The sequence below is a fragment of the Emydura macquarii genome, unplaced genomic scaffold (genome assembly GCF_026122565.2).
Source record: "Emydura macquarii macquarii isolate MOO-44397 ecotype Brisbane River unplaced genomic scaffold, CSIRO-AGI_Emac_v2 contig_1348, whole genome shotgun sequence".
NCBI lineage: Eukaryota > Metazoa > Chordata > Testudines > Chelidae > Emydura > Emydura macquarii.
Genome location: NW_027131485.1, coordinates 22,853,923 through 22,875,259, shown reverse-complemented (window position 1 = coordinate 22,875,259; position 21,337 = coordinate 22,853,923). Strand labels below are relative to the sequence as shown.

The window sequence follows — 21,337 nt, the reverse complement described above, 5'->3', positions numbered from 1 at the left end:
GGGCCACTCCAGCTTTGCAGGGTTGGTATAAAGGTGCATTTCCTCTCTGGAGCAAAGACAGGGGGGTGGATGGATGGAGAAGTGTCTGTGGGATACGGGTGCCCGGTAACCAGTGTGGCAGGCAGGGCCAGGCAGTTCCACCTTCCCTGTTGAACACCAGCAAACAGGCATGTCTTTCTTGCCTCTAGTTTTTTCTAAAAGTCGATCTTGTTTGCTTGATCCAGCCCTCTCCTCTCCTCTCCCCAAAGCGGGGCAGTGAAGCTGTAAGCAGCTCTGCCCTCCTGCCTTGAGCTCTCACCGTAGGAAATCACAATATTCCCCACCCCCAAGTCCTCTGGCCAGATCTCCAGTCCCTGCCCGGGTTGGGCTTTTTCTAGCTCTGCGAGGAACGGGGCCCGCAGGAGAAAAGAAGGAAGTGCCGGGGGTTTGAAGAGCTCCTAAAGGGACAGGTAGGCGTTTCCTGCAGGGGGCACACTGGAAAGTGACACAGAGGGGAACCGATTTAAGAAGGGTCCGAGGGGGAAAATGAAGAGAATTCACCGAGGGCGGGGAGCCACCACTTCCTTTCTTGTTCAGAGAGAGACGCCTGCTACACATGCAGCATTTCCTGCCCCTTAAACCCGGGGGTGGGCGGCAGCAGCCCCTGCTGAGATGGAGACAAGTTTCCCGTAGAGCCAGTGTGAACAGGGCGCTTGGCGGGGAGCAGAGCGGCGCGGCGCGGCGCGGCGCAGGTAGGTGACCGCCGGGCTGCGGTTTCGGTTCCCCTCCCGGGTTTCTAGCCGCGGGGCTGGGGCTTGTCTCCGGGAAGAGCCCGGACCGTGCCTCCGCGGGGTCTGGCACGGCAGGGGCTGTCCGCACTTTGAATTAGCCAGGAGACAAGCTGTGCCCTGCTCACCAAGGGCTGCAGCGGCGGGGAATCTGCCCTGGATTTACCGCGGGGGGCACCTGGGAACGGGGACGTGTGAACCCCTCATTGCTTCCCTTTGTCTGAGCTCGCCCCCTCCGTCCTCAGCACAGCCCATGGGACGGTCAGCTTCCTCCCTGGGACGCTGGCCCCTGAAATCCAGGCCTGTGTGAAAGGAATTAAGAGCGGGCCGGGCAGGCCTGGAACAATGTGCAGTGGGGGGGCTGAGAGCCACTGAACCAAACTGCAAAGGTTGCATATGATGGAAACCACTTTCAGCCCTGGGGCGGCTGCCTGCCCCTCTGAATCCACTGCCAACATTTCCAGTCCGGTTCCCTGGGCCTTTCGTGTCTTGTGAGCCCCGGTCACCCTATGGAAGATGCACACTGGAAACCGGACACTGCCCAGACACTGGACGGGGCTGTCCGAGAACAGCGAGGCACAGGGTACAAGAAGTGGTGTCGTCCAAATAGAAGTTAGCAGACGGGGGAAATGGAGGCGGCTATTTTCTCTCCAAGCTCAGGGTTACTTTTAGAAAAGTAGTACTTACCTCTGAAAACATGTTCTTATTTAAGGTGACAGTGCCTCTGTAATCTCTTTTGGAAGGTCCTGTTTATGTCTCATCATAACCTGTATTCAAGGACATGGGAAGTGGGCTCTCAAGCGACACGCTCCCACCCCCATCAAGGCAAAAGCATCTGCTTTTTGTTTTTCTGGGATAAGGTTCTATCCTTTCAACCCCACCTCTCCTGTGGTTTTATTTCTGCTGCGTTACCTGGAAGGGAGGCAAAGACCCTGCTATTTTCTGCATATTCTCTCTCCTGTGCAAACTGTGCCAGGTAATCAGTGCAGCCAGCAAGGACTGGCATCATGTTGTTTGAGCTTTCTTGTTTTCCTGAGCCTTCCAGCGCTTGTTGTGCAATGCCCGATGTTGCAATGTTTGCTGTGATCTCCTGGTACGGATCAATGCTGTGTCAGGCTGTGGTTTGTGCAATAGATGTGCAGCTGGACATCGTGACTTGCTGTAGCCTCCTCTAGGAAACCACATTGAACTTTAAGTAATGAAGCCTCCTGGGATCCTGTGAGGCAGGCCACTGTTGTTATACCTCGGGTACAAATGGGGAGAGAGGGAAAGTCACTTGCTCAAGGACCCATGGTGTGTGGGAGCTGTGAATAGAATGTCTGACTCCCAGGCCTGCGTGTGATGTGATCTGGTATAGAAGTTATCACACATGCCACCTGCCCATGCATCTAGACTGTGTTCAGCTCCTCTGAAATAGGCACATGATGGGCTGACTTTTAACAGAAACTCTCACGAAGCGGGGAAAATGTCTGACCTGGTTAAGTGTCTTAGTTAGTCAGTTCCTCCCCAACTCCCATTTCTAGAGCTGGTTTCAGAAACGGTTGCGCTGTTCTTTCCCTGGGAGAATCGGTCACCTGCCCCACGAGCATCGTCAGCGAGTGACTAGCTGTGCCAGGCTGTTCCTTTTGGGGCTGGAAAAATATATCTCCAGCCATGCCACGTTCAGCAGTGTTTTGCAGAGCGGAAATGGCGAACACAGTACAAGCATGAGGCAAGCAGCTTAGGAGCTTATCTGGCACACAGAGTGTCTGGGGAAGGAAAGGAAATGGCAGTTAGCAAAGAAATTCATTTTGCCTTGCTCCCTCCCACAGGGTTTATAATAACACGGAGGACTTGGTTTACCAGCTCTAGAAACACAGGGCCAGTGCAACGAGGGGTGAAGAGGTAACTAGGGTCGCCTGGAGCCTGGTGGCGCGTAACTTGAAGGGTCCCCATCAGAACATCGCAGCCAGCTGCTGGCTGTACTGAAATGTACACACCAATCCCCCAGTGAAACCCTCTGGGCCTATCCCTGTCCTCACCTGCCCTTTTCCTGAACTCAGGAACCTGGGAATGAAGTGGAGGGAGAAGGACAGTTCAGGAGTTCAGCCTTCCCTGTGTGACCAGCTGAGCCAGATGGGAGTGGATGGTGTGGTCGTGCAGGCCCTAGAGGAGTGGGATCAGATGTGCTGAAGGACGGTGGCTACAGGTGGTAACCTGTAGAGGCCGGGGGAAGAAAGGAGGAACTCCACACATTACAGCTTACTGATATCTAATGAGAGCAGCATGGAGACTTAGCTAGGCACCACAATGGGAACAGGCAGCTGCTGGCTGTGCCAGTCACTGAGGGAGGCCCTGGTCTTGCTGGTGAAGGATTCGCCTCCTCCATAGCAGTGTATCAGGCTGCCCAGTTGCCTTCTGTTCTAGGAGCTTTGAGAAAGACACTAATATTGGGGGCTTATGAGCCACTTAACTCATCAGGCTGATGGGTAACTAAGGAGCTGGAGTGGAGCTGGTGGCAGTCAGGACACACAGCTGGGAGAGGGGCTTCCGTGCTCTGTTCCTTGCTAGTGTCTCATTCTTGCATCATCTGAGAGCTCCAGTGAAGGGTGGGTTGCTGTGGTGTTTAGTGGAGCAGCTTTGTATCAGATGCCTTTGGGTACATAGAGCTCTTTAATGCCATCAAATTCCCCTGGAATTTTTTTCACGCTCCTTCCTTAATGTGTGTTTTTCTCTTTTCAAAGAGCAGCATTGGGAAGTCCCTCATCTGACCGATCCTCTCTCCATCCGATTTTTGTGGCATTTCCCCTTTTCTCCGCCCTTGGGGTCCCAGAAGAGCTGTGAGTCTCCTGTCGGTGTTGGGATCTAAAGTCTTCTGTCGCCATCCAAGCCTGGACAGGAGGCTGTGTTGCTGAACAGAATTCCATTCATCGCTGGCCCCGTGTGAGCCCTGTTGCTTTGAACTGGACTAGAAATCCCAGCATTTTAGGACTTGGAGACCTAATGGCCGGACAGCTGATGACTACTGTGGTGCTCATGTGCATACTGTTTCGTGAGGCATCTTCTCAGAACCTCATCAAGAAGCCCAGGGACCAGAAGACAGAGCACTCGCTCCTGATAAATGAAATCAATGCAGACAACCCGGGAGAAGACAACTCTGAGTTTGTGGAGCTCTATCACACCAGCGGCCGAGAGGCCCTCTTGGATGACTACTACCTGGTCTTTTACAATGGCAATGGCAACCAGGCCTACAAAGTCCTGAACCTTCATGGCAAAGTCACTGACAATCAAGGGTTCTTTCTTGTTGGGTCTTCCACGGTGAAACCCCAGCCCTCTGTGATCTTGCCTAAGAACACTATCCAGAACGGGCCCGATGCCATTGCCCTGTATTATGGGAAGGGGAACTACCAGGAGGGCATGAGGGTCACCAGTGAGGGGCTGGTGGACGCCTTGGTCCATAAGTCTCGGAAGGCTGACAGAGCAGACGTGTTGCTCAGTGTGCTGACTCCTGACAGGGATGCTTTCCTGGAGGATCCAACCTTCAGGACCATGGACGAGTCGATAGAAAGGTGCCACGGGGAGGATTCTCAGTGGATCTTTCAAGTGGCCATGCCTACCCCAGGCACAGATAACCACTGCATCCCCTCTTCCCAGCTGAATGCTTCTGCAGTGCTAATCAGCGAGGTTCATGCTGTGGTCTCTGCCAAGGAGTCTCAATTCATAGAGCTTCAAGGACCTCCTTCCACTGGCCTGAGGGACTTGGTTCTGGTGCTGATCAACGGATGGACCAAAGAGGTTTATTTCTTCATGGATGTTTATGGCAAAACCTCTCCAGAAGGGTTATTTCTCATTGGTCCTTCCCAAGCCAAAACCCCAGGTAGGACCCAAAACACCCAAGTAAGACCCCACTCTTCAGGCTACCGTGGATGTCTGAGAGCAGGGGTCATGGGTGCAAGGAGAGTAGAGTCTGACTGTCCTCCTGTCATTGCTAGCCTTCCTCTTTCCCTACTCCCTCCCCCTTGGCAGGGGCCCCCAAAAGTAAAAGACCTCAGGGAGCTCACAATAGCTATTTGATCCCGTTTTGGGGACTGTGGAAGAACGTGTCATTTGCTTTTTCTGGAGAAGCAGTGCTGTTGGATAAACTAGGCTCTGTTCCCAGATCCGCAGCTGACCTGCTGTATGATCTTGGGCAAGTTACGTCCCCACTCTGTGCCTCAGTTTCCCCATATGGGGCTGACACTTGCCCTCTCCTCGAGAGATCCTCCAAGGGCAACCATTGTGTAGGGCAAAGTAGGACTTTCCGTACCCCCATTTAAAAAAATCCAACCCCCATAATACCAGTGTAGTTTTTTCTGTTATGAACCAGCTGCGAAGTTACCAGACTAGGCTCATGCTGACTGGCTGGGCTGGGATCTGAACTTCTCCTGGCTTCCAACATTTCCTGTTGACTAATGGATGGGGAACAAATATCTTATTAAACATGGCCATCCAAAAGGAGGAATCTGGCTGATGGAGGCACTGACTCGGCAGCGGTCTTGTGTAACTCCATGAGTCAGGTTTCATTAGTCATCTCCTACAAACACAGGACTCTTATTTATAGTTTTTAAAACTGCAGTGCAGTTACATTAGATACCCAGAACGCTGACTACTTTTTAACAAACAGATTGATCACTTAGAGATGCTAACGTGAAATCTAACCAGTCTAAAACAAATGAGCTAAAAGTAGTTTCAGGTCCTTCGCCTGACTTGTCCTTCCAAATATCATGGTTTTGCAGTTACACTTTTGCACACGTGTGTGTGTTGGGAAGAAGGATGGTTTAATGGTTAGGTAGCTGGCCTGAAACTCAGTTCCCTGCTCTGCCACAGACTTCCTGCGTAACCCTGGAGTTACTCCCTCTGTGCTTCACTATCTCAGCTATACTAGTGCTGACCTATCTCACAGAAAGGATGTGGTGTGGAGATAAGCACCGTAAAGGCTGTGAACCTAGATACCGCAACACTGAAAGTTATATAAGAACTTAGATTTTGTTTCTCTCCTATAAGACTGAGAGAGAGATTCAGATGAATGTGGAAACTGACTAAAGAGGAAACTAAAAGTGCTACTAAATGCACAAAGTTAGCTGAAAAAGATTAAGGGAAATTTCTCTTTTTCCACAGTAACTTTAAGTCCTGCTTGTAGCAACAGCAGGTAAAACATTTTCTGGCCAAAGTTTTTTAAGTCGACCATGTCCCTTTAAAACACTGGTCACTTTAAATAATCTCTGCTTCTCTTGCCAAAATTCAAATTGCCACAATCCACTCATGATGTTCCTGTTTTATTTCAGCAAGATGGTGCTTTACATTTACATCATCTGTACTTTAATCTGTACTTCGAGATCTATGACAAAGCTAAGGGGATTCAAGCTAACTGGTAAACTATGCTACCTCTGGCTGGGATCTTCTCCTGTCTCAAGCCAAGCAGGGGTAGCCTGATGGGCTGGGAGATTCCTGTGGAATATGTTAATGCTGCTAATTCAGTAAGGGGCTCAAAAGTCCATATGAAACCAGTTCCCCAGGACTGCAGTAGGCGATGCTGTGCTGTTTGTGGAAATGCCATGTTTCAGGTGAAACGTTGAACAGGTTCTGCCCGTACCTCTTAAGGGCTTTTTTTTTTTTTACTTTGTATTTTCTGAGTGGGGGGGCTAAGATTTTCAGAAGAGTAGTGTTTTGGAGTACCTACATTTTTGGGAGCCCCCAAAATGAGGCGTCTTAAAAGAACCTGATTATCAGAGAATGGGCACTTAGCACTTTTTGAAAATCAGGACTTTCAAGATGGGAGCCCCCCTTCCCCCCTCCAAAATTAAGGCACCCAAAATCACTAGCCTCTTTTGAAAATCTTGCCTAGGGCAATGGTGGAGATCTAGGCCCCAGTGCTTCCAAGTGCTAAGCGACTGCCCTGTGAGGTGCTGTACTAAGAATTCTAATAGAATAGTGTCCAGGCCAAATTCCAGCTGGGCTACGTATGAGAATGCACACGTTAGTAGCCAAAGCACAGGACTAGGAATTCATTCATGCTGTCACTAGTCAATAACTTCTATCCCCTGTGCCTCTTCCTCATCTGGAAACCAGGGATAGGACATCCCTGATTCTTAGGAGTATTGAGGTTTCATTCCTTAATGTTTAACATTCTTGAGTTGAAAATGCTATAAAAATATTATTAACATTCCACTTCCTGCAATGTCAATCAGCTAACAAATGAAATAAAATAGTGTCAATGCCACAATAAAAATGAGGGGGGAAATAAGGAAATGCAGCAAAATCAAGGTTGAACTTTCAACCTTAGCTCTGTCCCCTTTTATTTATGCCTTTTAACATATCCTCACTTTATATCAAGCAGAACTCATACAGCAGGACCAGCTCTGCTAAAACTCCCCCACAAAATCCACCTCTGGGCTGAGCGATGGATGGGATGTGGCAGCCGAAAAGAAACTTCTTTGTAAAAATTGCCAGCATAAATGGTAGAGGAGAGTTGGGGTGAGAGGGAGCTAGACACTGAAATTAACCCTCCCCGTGCTGTGTGATGTGATCTGCTGACCCTGGGCTCTGTTAATTCCCTGCTGAGCTGTTGCCACTTTGTATGTTTCATGCTCTGTAATTTTTTCTTCACCGCATCTACTCTGATCTTCCTCATTCCTTCCTGTGATGCAGCTGCCCTGCCATTCCCACCAAACGCCAGCAGCTCTCTCCTTGACGCTGGGCCCCAGGCTGTCGCCCTGTACTTTGGAAACAGCAGCAGTTTCACACTAGGGAAAGCGGCATCTGCGACCAACCTGTTGGATGCCTTCGTGTACACGAGCAATGGCAGTACAGACCTGGGGCTCCTGGAGATCCTGACCCCTGGGAGACAGGCCTTTGAGACTAAAAGGTGAGAAGCCAGCCCGGTAGGGAGGGGTTGGTGGGGTCTGAGAATACTTTTGCTCAATGGACTGGATTTTGCTTGTCCAAAGCAAAGAGCAGACCCTGAAGCGAGTCTTGGTCCCCTGTGAGATGTATGTAGGGGAGTCCCTGGTAGCAACTGAGTGGGTTACTGTCTGGCATGAGCGTTCTCTGGTCAAGCCGTGACTTTTCCATTCATCCTGATGGTGGCATCACCCCACACCAGCCTTTCTTCACTGCTTGATTTGCCGGACTGTCCTCCCTGGTCTCAAGTCTGGCCTGGAACACACTGGCCCATTTCAGTTCCACCTCAACCCCCTCAAAGAAAGCACTGGCTCCTTCTGCCGAGCTTATGATGGGCATGATTGGATCCACCCCATTTCTCACAATCCCCTGCTGTCAATCAGAACAAGACTCTCTAGTGGGCGTCTCGGTCAGTAGGGATAAACGTGGGTGACGAGTGACCAAGGGCAGCTGGTGGGGGTAGCAAATGGTGGAATGAATGAGGCTGGGGCGTAAGCAGGCTGAGGGAATGGACTGGACCGTGCTGGGCGTGGGGTTGGACAAGTAGGTAGAAGAGAATAGAAAAAGCCTCGTCTGTGGTGTTGACAGAGGAACTGTGACTGAACGTGCACCTCTAATTAGTTAAAATGAAGGCCAGTGCCCTAGCTCCAAAGCTGGAGATCTGTCTCTATGGAGGAGGAGGAGGAGGAGGAGGGTTCAGCGGAAACCAGCTGGGATCCTTGTTGAGTCAATTGCATCAGAACCAGTTGTGACTTAATTCCATTCGCTCCAAACATTTCCCTCCCTTCAACGTCCCTCTGCCCGCCCCAGGGAACACAGTCTGCCTCTGGCCTGGGAGTTGCTGTGTCCTGCTATAATCTGGGCAGCCGCTTACACACTGCGTGCCAGCCTTAGTCCCTGGGATCTGAGCTAGCTGCTGCATCGAAACCGGGGTAAGCATCTCCCTTAGTCAGCTAGGTCACGCTGGCCTGGGATGGCCACCTTTGTTGGATGGAAATAAGGGAAACCACATGAAGAATAAAGGACAATGCTTTGTTTAAGGAACATTTCCCTTTACATATCATGGATTTTTCTCCCAAGTGTACATTTCTGCTGCCCTCGGGTATACAATGCAATTATCATCAGCTTCAATTTAATGTTTCAAATTATCCTTATGGTCAGTTTTAATACACTGCCATAGTTCTTAAAATAAGAGCTGAGTGGTTGCCCGAAGGGACGATCAACAAAATAAGGGAAGGTCCCTTAAAATAAGGGCTGGATGGTCACCCTACTCTGGCCTGTCCATACATCCATTGAATCCCTCCCCCCGGTGGACTGTGTAGAGCTGCATCCATTTTGGAGATGTGTGAATGGAAGGGGGAAGTAGGTAGACAGTGGCACACTGGAAGAGGAGGGGTGGGTTGAAAACACAACAGTCTTTAATGAGCTCTTCAGCGTCTTTCCAGAAGGCTAGTGGTGACAGAGGACAGGGCAACTCTTTCTTTTGGGTGGGGAAGGCAGAGGTATAGGGCATCAGCTCATGGTACAAGCGCCGTTAATGAGTCAGAAGCACCCAGAAGTGTGGGCTGCAGATCACATTTCCCTCTGCCTCTTTCAGACACCAGCCAGGCAACATGTCCATGAGCCGGTGCAGCTGCTGCTCTGTGACTCGGGATTCCTCCATCTTCACCCTCAGCAACCCCACGCCCGGACAGTTCAATGACTGCCCCAGCAGTCGCTTCAGCCAGCCTATCTCCCTCTGCCTCCATGCAGCAGGTGGGTCCTAGACACCTTCTCTGCTCCCGGTAGCTGAGACCCTCACAGAGAACCTAACAAACTGCCCCAAAGGGGACAAAGAGGTGGATAAACTCCAAGGAGCCTACTTCAAACTTCACCTTCTACTGCCCAGCTTCTACCGGGAGGGGCTCAGATGTTACCAGAGCGGCTGTAAAAATGTCAGGGGCAGTGGGCTTAGCACAAGGCATTTGTCCAAAAAGAAAAGTGGCCGTCAGTCTTGTACAGTGCTGCGTCATGAGCCCCGAGCTCTCAGTTTAGCTGTGCTTCCCCGTTGTTCCAGCTTCAGATACAGACAGGAGCAGGTGGGGAGAAATGCTCCCCTCCCCCACCCCAAGAAAATGGGGGCCTTAAAAGGAACGTTGCGGGGTCCCATGTTTGTTCTCAAAGGTGAATACCACCCTGTGTGGAGAGCTGACACTAAGCCGCCTATGAGTCACGGAAACCCTCTGGGCTTCACTGGTGCATAAACCCTCTCTGCCCAAGGGTGGATTTCATGCCCAGTGACTTCCAGATCCAAACTGCTCTGATGGCAAGTCAAAAAAATCAGCCATGTTCTTCCCAATAATGCAGACTCCATCTTGCAAACTGAAGCCAATACCGCCATTAATGAGGCCTGAGGCAGAGCAGTCTTCAGCTCGTGTAGTTGAATTGAATATGCAGGGTTAATAACATTTAAGCACTTAGAGCACTTTACAGAGCTAAACAGTTATGGGGGCAGCGTTATCCCCACTTCACAGGCAGAGAAACTGAGGCCCAGAGAGTCACAGATTTTTAAGGCTGGAAGGGACCATTGCGATCCTCTAGCCTGACCTGCATAGCGCCCGCCAGAGAACTTCGCCCCATCATCTCTTCACAACTTTTAAAATGCAGCCCCCTCTGGGGGAACCGAACCCTGGCCCACCTCATCACAGGCAGGAATGCTTGCCCCCATGCTCACAAGGAAAGTAGGAAGTGGGGAAGTGACCCAGGGAGTCAAGCGGCAAGGCTAGGACCAGAATCAAGATCTCCTAATGAGTGCCCTATATCTGCTGACCTTCCCGAAACACATGAGGCTACAAACGGTGCAGATGTGAGAAGAAAGACAGCCCCAAGACTGTCACCGAAGTCTGGGGTGTTTGGAAGCAGGGAAGTCATCCTGACCCCTTGGCTCTGGGCTTTAGCAGTTCCTGTAGTAGATGTTTAATCCTGGAGGAGGGCTGCTGGGGCCAGGTATCTGGTTCTGCATGCCCCCATCCCTCAAGGCGGGTTCTCACTCCTCTTCCCCCAGGCTAAACCTCCAGAGTCCCTAGGTCCCTGGACTTCCTGCAGGATGTAGCCCTGTCTGGTCTTCTTGGGGCTGTAACCAACAGCAGGGATGCAGCGGGTGGTGATAACCTTGAACATGGGGCTCTTGTTGATGGATTCTTCACCTCTTCAGGTCACTCCTGCTCTCTCTCTTTCTCAGATTGCCAACAGTGGCTCCTGGGGACATATGAGATACAGACGGCTCTAGCACAGGCTTTGGACAAGCTGTGCAGCTGTGGAATGTCTGCTGCATACTTCAAAGGTGAGAGAGGGTGAGGTCTCTGAGACCCAAGTTGGCTGGGGCTTACTCTGCCAGTGGACTGCACCTGGCTTCATTGCTGGATTTCCACCTCCTCTGATAAAGCCGAACTATTTTATTTTTAAGCATGAGAGAATTTGCTGCTTGTGGCAACGGCTGGTGCTGGCTAGGGACAGGTGCAGTACAGACAGGTGCTGAGCTGTAGCCCCAAATGTAGCTCTACCAACGCATGTTAGTCCTGACCTGTGTTGTACTCGGTGTGTTGGTAGATGCTGTCACCGGTATTTATCAGTGTAGGCTGCGTGCGTGTGTCCCTGTGTAGATGCTGTCCCAGCTCTGGCCAGGGAACTGAGACGGCTCTCACGATCGAATGAGTCGACACGACCACAGATTAGCTGAGCAACGAAGGCGCCCAAGCGAGGTTTATTGCGTGCGGCACAATGAGAAATGACTTACAGAGTATCTCTGGGTCAGTTTCATATTGGCGGCGTTACAATGGTCTCGGCCCAACGGCGGGACTTTCCGTTATCCCCTAGACCGGACACCGGTATTCCCTCTGACATCCTCTTTTATACACTGTTACATACACTTTAGGTCTGCCCCCTTTCACGTAGGTAGTTGCCACCTTCCTGACGTAGTCTAATACCACCTTTTTCCGTTGATTGGCTGATTTGGGCACCGCCACTCCATGTATCATTTCTACCCATCAAAGTGTCATTTCAGAGAGTTAGTGTCTTGGTACCTCTTATACCTACTACATATTTTAGTAATATTTTGGCAGTCTTACAACCTTGCAGAATCAGCACTTTCCTATACCAGTCTCAGTTAACTTGAGTGACCCCTTATACTTTTGTTCACTCGGCTTTTTCCATTTAGGCCTTAGCCTGTTTTACAGGCCTTAAGCTCTCACTTCTTACTACAACCTGCAGCTGCCGCTGCTATTCCATCCCTGAGCCTTTGCTGTCATGCAGTTTTGTGTGGTGGTTTGGTGCAGATTTCTGGTGGGTGTCTCTAGTATAACCTGGCTGACCTGAGTTAGATTTGCACCCAGTTAGCTAGAGAGTGAGAAAGGCCCAGTGCATGAGCCCCCGAACCAGCCAGTACATCGATGCTACAGTAGGGAGATTAACTCAGTTCTGCAGTACGGGACAGTAACAGACAGTGACTAGGTTTTTGTTTCTAAGGCTTCCTCTTTGATGTGCACTGGGGACCATGTTATGGCTCTGCCCAAGTTAAACTGTGTGGCAGTGGAGCAAGCACTGAGCTCACTCTTTGCAGTGCACATCCAGCCAACATGTTGCTATGGTAGAACATGGCCACGGAGAGTTGAGCAAACTGACGTGATGCTGACCACGACTCCACCACTAACACAGACAAGGAGAAGTTGTGTTCAGACCCTGCTTATGGGACCAATCTGGCTGCTGTTGGGCAGCTGTCAGAGAGTGAAATACAAAGAAGGGGTGGTGATGAAAGGGTCTATGGCTAAATTCTACCACCGGGAGCCAGGTGGTGGTAGAAGATGTCCTGATAAGGTGCCACTGGGATGGAGCTGATGCAGCTCTCTGCTTTCCTCTTCAGATCCTGTTGCAACATGCCGGGGCACAGAGCTTGTATTCACTGTGCTCCTGACTGCCAAGTCAGCTGAGCAGCTGAGCCGCCTGGCACAGGCCTTCACCAGCTTCCTAGAGAGCCCAAAGGCAGCAAGCTTCAGCAGCTGGAATGCCAGCGTGGAAAAGGCCTGTTCCAAAGATGCTGATGTCACGGAATCTCCTCCAGGTACTAGTCGTCATCCTGACTGGGGAAAACCGGGCCTCTGAAGTCAGACATGTGTCTCTAGCTCCTTCAGAGGGATTCCGTTCCATGTTAGTTGAGTGGGAAGTATCTGACATTGCCTGAATTCTTCCATCCACCCCCTCCAGCCAGTTACTAGATCCAGTCTATCTTGATGCATTGGCTTAACTGGCAAGCCCTGGTCCTGTTGGTTGATAGGGGCTGGCGGTGAGCGGGGAATTCTGATGTCTTTTTGGGATGGGCTGGAGCATTTCATGGAGGAGAATACTTGGCACTTCGTTCTTTATCGACCAAACCAAGAGGCCGGGTGTGTCTTAGATCTATTCCTACCCATGTGCTGACAAGTGAGGGAGTCACAGATGCTTTCACTTGTACCATGAGGAGCCAGAGGAAGGATTTAGCTACACTCCTCCAGTGCCTTGGCGCTTGAGTTACCTTAACTTGGGCTAACGTCTCACACAGGGGGCAGTTCACCTCTCAGGTCAATAAGTGGGGGAATCTAGGCTGCTACTAGTTTGTACAGTGCCGAATGCAATGAGGCTCTGATCCCTGATTGTGGCTCCGGAGGGCTATCTCAACAGAAATCAGTAAGAGTCAGAAAGAAGGGGGTGTATGTGTGGAGTGATGACACCTAACTCTTACATAGCACTTTCATCAGTAGATTACACGTCAGCCTCGATTCTCTCTGCCCATAGACTCCCCTCTGAATTTGGCCCTATGTCTTCAAAGCAAATTAGAGACTCTAACTACCATTGCCCAGCCCAAGAGGCAGCGTTTGCAGTTCCTGATGGTGTCTAATGGAATTTTGCATAGGGGATTTTGCACCCTGTCTAGCTGCAGGAAGCAAGATCCAAGCCAAGTCTAAGGTGATGGTATTTTTTTGCTCTTAAAGGTGTCTCATCAGAAGGGACCCGGGAGCCGCCTTCCCGCGCAGCTGAGCTGCTCATCAACGAGGTGAATCCGGACAATCCGGGAGGCCAGGAAGATATGGAGTACATAGAGCTGCTCTACACCGGGCGGACACTTTTTGACCTCCATAGTTATTGGCTGGTCCTTTATAATGGCAAAAACAACCAGGCCTACAAAGTGGTGAACCTGACGGGCTACAATACTAACGAGCTGGGCTACTTCCTGGTGGGGAGTGCGAAGGTGACCCCACGGCCTGTGATCATCCTGCCTCCGAACACCATCCAGAATGGGGTGGATGCCGTGGTCCTGTACCACAGCACCACGCTCACCTACAGAGTGGGCATGGAGGTGACCGAGGCGGGGCTGGTGGACGCAGTGGTCTACAAGTCCCGGCTGTCTGACAGGGCAGATAAGCTGCTCAAAGTACTGACCCCAGGGCAGAATATCCTGTATGAAGATGACTCCCACAGCAGCCAGGATGAGTCTCTGAGCCGGTGTAACAGCCAGAGCCCCAGACTTCACAGCAGCTTCCAGGTAGGGGGAAGGAGCTGTTTGGCCTCCATTGGTCTCAGACTGATCTGAACCCAGCTATCAGGCTGACATATGGCTGGCTCTTCATAGCTACTCGTGCCTCCAGATTTGGTTCTCTCTCATTCACACTTCTATTCCCTCTGCTAACCATGTGATGGCTCCACACTACACCTTATCCGAACAAAGGGTTTCTGACTCAGCAGCTAAATTACCGTCACAGCCAAAATCTGAGTCTGCCAAAAATAAGGATAGAATCGGCCTCCATGGTGCTGAGGATCTTAATGAGTAAAAGTGATTCCTCACCTGACCATACATGAGAAGGAAACTTGGGCACTAAGCTTCTGATCCTGAGAAATCCTGGACCTTCTCTCTGAACGGGTCCCAAATGCACAAGGCATCTTCTCCTCCTAAGAAATTGGACCCCGAGTCACCTTTCACTCTCCAGCTTCTCTGGTGCGTAACGTCCAGTGTGCGGTACAAAATTTACCAGCCATGGAACCCAACTTCCTTTCACTTGAAGGAAATATTTAACAGGACATACTCAATTGGAATTGATTGGTTTTGGTGTCTTTCTTTTTAATCCCTCTTAATTTTAAAATTTCAAGTTTCTGGCAGAGCCCCCTTTAACCAGCACACACCGATTCCTCTGCTGAAGCTTTGTAAGGGTTTTCTCTTCTCCTGCTGATGTTTATAAGGGTTTTTCCAGCAGAGGACTTGGCAGGCACAAAAGTCACACAACAAATATGTTTTTGAAGCAGGTAGTATGTTCACAGCAGCTGCAAGGAAGCTTGCTAGCCAACGGCACAAGGTCCTGGGATGCTGCCACCTGTACTTATTGAGGGAATTGTGGAGCGATACCAGAGCCTCCTATCCAAGCAGCCTCAATGCAGAGGGAGGGGATTGTGTGGCATGGAGAAGAGCTAGGATGAAAGAGTGACCACTGATGGTTGGGAAAGGAATGATAGCGTGGAATGAGACTTATCCAAAGGACAGGAGCAGACCCAGCAGTGCTAGTGGAGGAGGGACAAGGAGGCTTTCTCTGGCAGTCTGATGGGGGTTGTGAGAGATCTCGAATGGGGGTACCCTAAAGAAGATAGTGGGGAGGAGCGGCTGCCTTCTGTCCAGCTTGAAAGTAAAGCCATCCCCATCCTGAGTATAGGCCATGCCCGTGCTGCACGGTCCTGTTTCACGTGGGGAGTCAGATTGCAGTTGTGTGGGGCTGTAGAAGGCCAGCGCTGTTAAGGAAGGTGCCTCCACCTAAAGAAAAGAGGCTAGAAATGAGCCCTCCCGCCCCCACAGCCTGGTGTTTCTGTCTCTGGCAGGTGACTATGATAACACCATTTGGGGAAAATGTCTGCACCAACTCCTCAGCACCCTCTCCCAGCACACCCTCTGTCCTAATCAACGAGCTGAGCCTGGGCAACACCACCACCCCCTACCAGTTCATTGAGCTGAAGGGGAAACCTGGAGCCACCCTGGGAGGATATACCCTGGTGCTCTTCTCTGGTCAGGATGGCAAAGCATATGCTAGCATCCCTCTGAAGGGCACGGTCGGGACCACAGGCTTGTTTGTGATTGCACCAGCAGGAGCACCCAGATCTGGTAAGGTTGATAATAGAGTATTGCATGCAGGTGCTTCCTTTACTCTCACACTGTGGGGTTTTCTTTTCAACAAGGACAAGCTGCAGTGGCACAGGAGCCAGCAAACAGAGCTGAAAACAGGGGAGTTTGAGAGGGCCTTGGGGCAGAGTTTTGTGGAGTTGTGTGTCTGTTTTTGTTTTGTGTTAGATTTCTTTTCCCCCTTCAGTTTGCAGGAGCTGGTACTACCTGGTGTACTGAGATCAGGTGACCCTAATTAGGAGGTGGGGCTTCCCTAATTAGGGGGCCTATAAAGGCAGCCACTCAATCAGGCAGATGCACAGCTGCAGCATTACAGGAGCCAGCAAACAGAGCTGAAAATGGGAGTTTGAGTAGGAGTTTTGGGAGGGAGTGTGTGGTGTTCTGGTATTGATGGGGTGCTCATTGGGGGTTTTTGGTGGGTTTGTTTTGTTTTTGTGTCTCTCGCTGACAGGAACTAAGGGGGAAGGCTATGACAGATACAGGGGTGGTAGTCGTAGTCACTCGAGCAGTGGAAGAGACAATGAAGGTGACTAGATGTGAAAGCGGTGGGATGTACACAATCCTGATGTGTGGGATGTACACAAAAGCGGTGGGATGTACACAAAAGAGCTTCGTTTGTATGATGTGCCACCTCATAGAGCTGATGGAAGGGAAGATTTGAGGGTTGGAGATGCAGGTGGAAACTCTGGTAGAGGTTAGAAGGGGGTTGGAGCAGATGATGGAGCAAAGGAATGAGGAGGTTGAAGGGAAAAATCCAGACCTGAAGATGGAAGCAGGACCAATGAACTCTGAGGGGAGAATTCTGGTTAAGGAAAGTGACCAGTGGAAGTATATGACTGTGAGAATCCAGCAGAGGAAAAGATGAGCTAGTGAAGGAGAAATAGAGCTCAGAAACAGGTTTGCAGAGTTAGAAAATGAAGAAGGGGCACAGCAGGTGGTTACTGAAAGTGGGAGGATAAGGGAGAAGAGAAGAGCAGCTAGTCCTATACACAGAGTGGATGAGCCAATGGAGATATCCCCAAATAAGAGCCCCAGGAGGATACAGGAACGGTTGCAGAGGATTGCAAAGGAGAATAGTAGATGAGATGACTGGCAGCCAGAAAGAACAGGGGATAGGCTGGAGAATCGCATCGTCACCAGGAAAAAGCAGGTCTACATGATTGGGGACTCCCTACTGAAAAGAACAGACAGGCCTGTAACCGGAGCTGATCCGGAGAGCAGATGGGTGTGCTGTATGGCAGGTGCTAGGATACGGGATGTGAACCTGAAGAGGATCCTAACAGGAGCAGGAAAGAATCCACTGTTTGTCCTTCATGTGGGTACAAATGATATAGCTAGAGTCTCACTGGAACGTATCGAAGGAGACTATGCCAGGCTGGGGAAAACTCTTAAGGAAATCGAGGCTCAGGTGATCTTCAGTGGGATTCTGCCTGTCCCTAGAGGAGGACAACAAAGGCATGACAAGATTCTGATGATCAGCAGATGGCTCAGGCAGTGGGCTTTGGGATGTATGGTTACTGGGAGGCATTCATGGACAGAGGACTGTTCTCCTGGCATGGACTTCACCTGAGCAGGGAAGGAAATGCACTTCTAGGATGGAGGCTGGCACAACTAATTAAGAGCGCTTTAAACTAGGGAGCTGGGGGAGATGGTTGGGAGATGCCCAGGTAATCTCCATGCCAGATTTTAGCATTGAGAGGGAGGAAAATGAAGTAAGAAAGGACACAGCAGTGGGGAGCAGAACGGACATTAAGAGGAAGGGTAGTGTAGGTGCCAGTCTAATAGACAATATTGGCAGTAGAATGACTGTGCCAAATCAGGTAAGGAAAGTGAGCGAAGCCAAACAGCAAAAATTAAGATATTTGTATACCAGTGTGAGGAGCCTGGGTAACAAAATGGAGGAACTAGAACTACTGGTAGAAGTGGAATCAGGTATTATAGGGATAACAGACACATGGTGGAATAGTTGCCACGACTGGCATACAAGTATTGACGGGTATGTGCTGTTTAGGAAAGACAGATATAAAGGCAAAAGTGGTGGAGTAGCATTGTATATCAGTGATGAGGTAGACTGTAAAGAAATTAGAAGTGATAGAATTGATAAGACAGAGTCTGTCTGGGTAAAAATCACATTGGGGAAGAAAACTGCTAGAGTTTCCCCTTGGATAGCGCTTGGGGTGTGCTACAGACCACCAGGATCCGATTTGGATATGGATAGAGACCTCTTTAAGGCTTTTAATGAAGTAAATACTACTGGGAACTGTGTGATTTATGGGAGACTTTAACATCCCAGATATAGACTGGAGAACAAGTGCTAGTAGTAATAATAGGGCCCAGATTTCCCTGGATGTTATAGCTGACAGATTCCTTCACCAAATAGTTACTAAACCAACAAGAGGGATGCCATTTTAGATTTGATATTGGTGAGTAGTGAGGACTTCATAGAAGGACTGGTTGTAGGGGACAACCTTGGTTTGCGCGACCATGAGCTAATTCAGTTCAAACTAAATGGAAGGATAAACAAAAATAGATCTGTGACTAGGGTCTTTGTCTTCAAAAGGGCTAACTTTAAACAATTAAGGGAATTATTTGGGGAAATGGACTGGACTAAAGAATTCGTGGATCTAAAGGTGGAGGAGGCTTGGAATTACTTCAAATCAAAGTTGCAGGAACTATCTGAAGCCTGCATCCCCAGGAAAGGGGGAAAAATTCAGAGGCAAGAGTTGTAGACGAAGCTGGATAAGTAAGCATCTCAGACAGGTGATTAAGAGAAAGCAGAAGGCCTACAAGGAGTGGAAGATGGGAAAGAGAAGGAAGGAAAGCTACCTCTTGGAGGTCAGAACATGTAGAGATAAAGTGAGAATTGGACTTTGCAAAGGGAATTAAAGCAAATAGTAAAAGGTTCTATAGCCACAACGAAAGAAGAAGTGGGATCGCTAAGCATTGAGGAAGGGGTGGAAGTTAAGGATAATCTAGGCATGGCTGAATATCTAATGAGGCTAATGATGAGCTTGGGGATAGTGATAGGGTGGCTAATAGGTTTGAGGATATGGAGGTAGAAATTACCACATCCGAGGTAGGAGCCAAACTCGAACAGCTTAATGGGACTAAATCAGAGGAGCTGGATAATCTCCATCCAAGAATATTACAGGAACTGGCACATGAAATTGCAAGCCCATCAGCAAGGATTTTAATGAATCTATAAACTCAGGGGCTGTACTGTATGACTGGAGTTCCTATTTTTAAGAAAGGGAAAAGAAGTGATCCGGGTAACTACAGGCCTGTTAGTTTGACCTCAGTAGCATGCAAGGTCTTGGAAAAAATTTTGAAAGAGAAAGTAGGTAAGGACATAGAGGTTAATGGTAATTGGGATAAAATACAATATGGCTTTACAAAGGGTAGATTGTGCCAGACCAACCTGATCTCCTTTTTTGAGAAGATAACAGATTTTTGACCAAGGAAATGCAGTGGATCCAATTTAACTAGATTTCAGTGAGGCATTTGATACGGTTCCACATGGGGAATTATTAGTTAAATTGGAAAAGATGGGGGATTAATATGAAAATTGGGAGGTGGATAAGGAACTGGTTAAAGAGAAGACCACAACGAGTCATAGTAAAAGGTGAACTGTCAGGCTGGAGGGAGGTTATTAGTGGAGTTCCTCAGGGATCGGTCTTGGGACCAATGTTATTTAACCTTTTTATTACTCACCTTGGCAGAAAAAGTGGGAATGTGCTAATAAAGTTTGTGAACTTGGGAGGTATTGCTAATACAGAGAAGGATCAGGATATCCTACAGGAAGATCTGGATGACCTTGTAAACTGGCGTAATAGAAATAGGATGAAATTTAATAGTGGAAAGTGCAAAGTCATGCATTTAGGGACTAATAAGAAGAATTTCTGCTATAAGCTGGGGATGCAACAGGGAAGTGACAGAGGAGGAAAAGGACCTGGGCATATTGGTTGATCATAGGATGACTGAGCTGCCAATGTGATGTGGCCGTAAAAAAGCTAATGCAATCCGTGGATGCATCAGATGCGGTATTTCCAGTAGAGATAGGGAGGTGTTAGTACCGTTATAAAAGGCGTTGGTGGGACCTCATTGGGAATACTGTGCAGTTTTGGTCCCCCACGTTCAAGCAAGCTGAATTCAAACTGGAACAGATGCAGGGAAGGGCTACTAGGATGCTGTGCAGAATGGAAAACCTGCCTTATGAGAGGAGACTCAAAGAGCTTGGCTTGTTTAGCCTAACCAAAAGAAGGTTGAGGGGAGATATGACTGTTCTCTATAAATACATCAGAGGGATAAATACCAGGGAGGGAGAGGAGTTATTTAAGTTCAGCACCAATGTGGACACAAGAACTAATGGATATAAACTGGCTATCAGGAAGTTTAGACTTGAAATTAGACACAGGTTTCTAACCATCAGAGGAGTGAAGTTCCAAAGTAGCCTTCCAAGGGGAGCAGTGGGGGCAAAAAACCTAGCTGGCTTCAGAACTGAGCCTGATAAATTTATGGAGGCAATGGTATGATGGGACAGCCTAGTTTGGCAATTGACTGATCTTTGACTACTAGTGGTAGATATGCCAATGGCCTGTGAAGGGATGTTAGATGGGGCGGGCTCTGAATTATTACAGAGAATTCTTTCTTGGGTGTCTGGCTGGTGAGTCTTGACCACATGCTCAGGGTTTAACTGATCACCATATTTGGGGTCAGGAAGGAATTTTGCCTTTGGACAGATTGGCAAAGGTTCTGGGGGGTTTTTGCCTTTCTCTGTAGCATGGGGCATGACTCACTTGCAGGTAGATTCTCTGTACCTTGAAGTCTTTAAACCATGATTTGAGGACTTTAATAACTCAGTCATAGCTTAGAGGTTTATTACAGGAGTGGATGGGTGAGGTTCTGTGGCCTACGTTGTGCAGGAGGTCGGACTAGATGACCATATTGGTCCCTTCTGACCTTAGAGTCTATGAGTCTATAAGTGCAGAGTCCTGCACTTAGGATGGAAGAATCCTATGCACTGCTACAGGCTGGGGACCAACTGGCTAAGCAGCAGTCCTACAGGAAAGGACCAGGGGCTTATAGTAGGCAATAAATTGGATATGAGTCAACAGTCTGCTCTTGTTGCCAAGAAGACTAATGGCATATTGGGCTGCATTAGTAGGAGCATTGCCAGCAGATGGAGGGAAGTGATTATTCCCCTCTATTCAGCACTGGTGAGGCCATATCTGGAGTATTGTGTCCAGTTTTGGGGGCCCCACTACAGGAAGAATATGGACAAATTGGAGGGAGTCCAGCAGAGGACAACCAAAATGATTAGGGGGCTGGAGCACAAGACCTATGAGGAGAGACTGAGGGAACTGGGCTTGTTTAGTCTGCAGAAGAGAAGAATGAGGGGGGATTTGACAGCTGCCTTCAACTACCTGAAGGGGGATTTCCAAAGAGGATGGAGCTAGGCTGTTCTCAGTGGTGGCAGATGACA

At 49.3% G+C, this 21,337-nt stretch overlaps 1 protein-coding gene across 5 annotated transcripts in view; it reads left to right on the top strand.

The window, feature by feature from the left end:
* The first annotated feature begins 279 nt into the window (after positions 1 to 279).
* LOC137155237 (uncharacterized) overlaps positions 280 to 21,337 on the top strand; it is a 31,273-nt gene continuing 10,215 nt past the window's right edge. For 2 of the 5 annotated variants that reach the window (XR_010920390.1, XM_067551436.1), the window contains exons 1-8: positions 282 to 449; positions 3,496 to 4,623; positions 7,434 to 7,650; positions 9,283 to 9,440; positions 10,906 to 11,007; positions 12,583 to 12,780; positions 13,688 to 14,238; positions 15,558 to 15,837. Coding sequence is in view for 4 of the 5 variants with exons in the window: in XM_067551436.1 (XP_067407537.1) it covers positions 3,750 to 4,623; positions 7,434 to 7,650; positions 9,283 to 9,440; positions 10,906 to 11,007; positions 12,583 to 12,780; positions 13,688 to 14,238; positions 15,558 to 15,837 (2,380 nt within the window). In the remaining variant the exon portion in view is untranslated. Of the gene's footprint in view, positions 450 to 1,377; positions 1,744 to 3,490; positions 4,624 to 7,433; positions 7,651 to 9,282; positions 9,441 to 10,905; positions 11,008 to 12,582; positions 12,781 to 13,687; positions 14,239 to 15,557; positions 15,838 to 21,337 lie in introns of those variants that run through there. The other 3 variants (XM_067551439.1, XM_067551437.1, XM_067551438.1) reach the window with 3 other exon arrangements.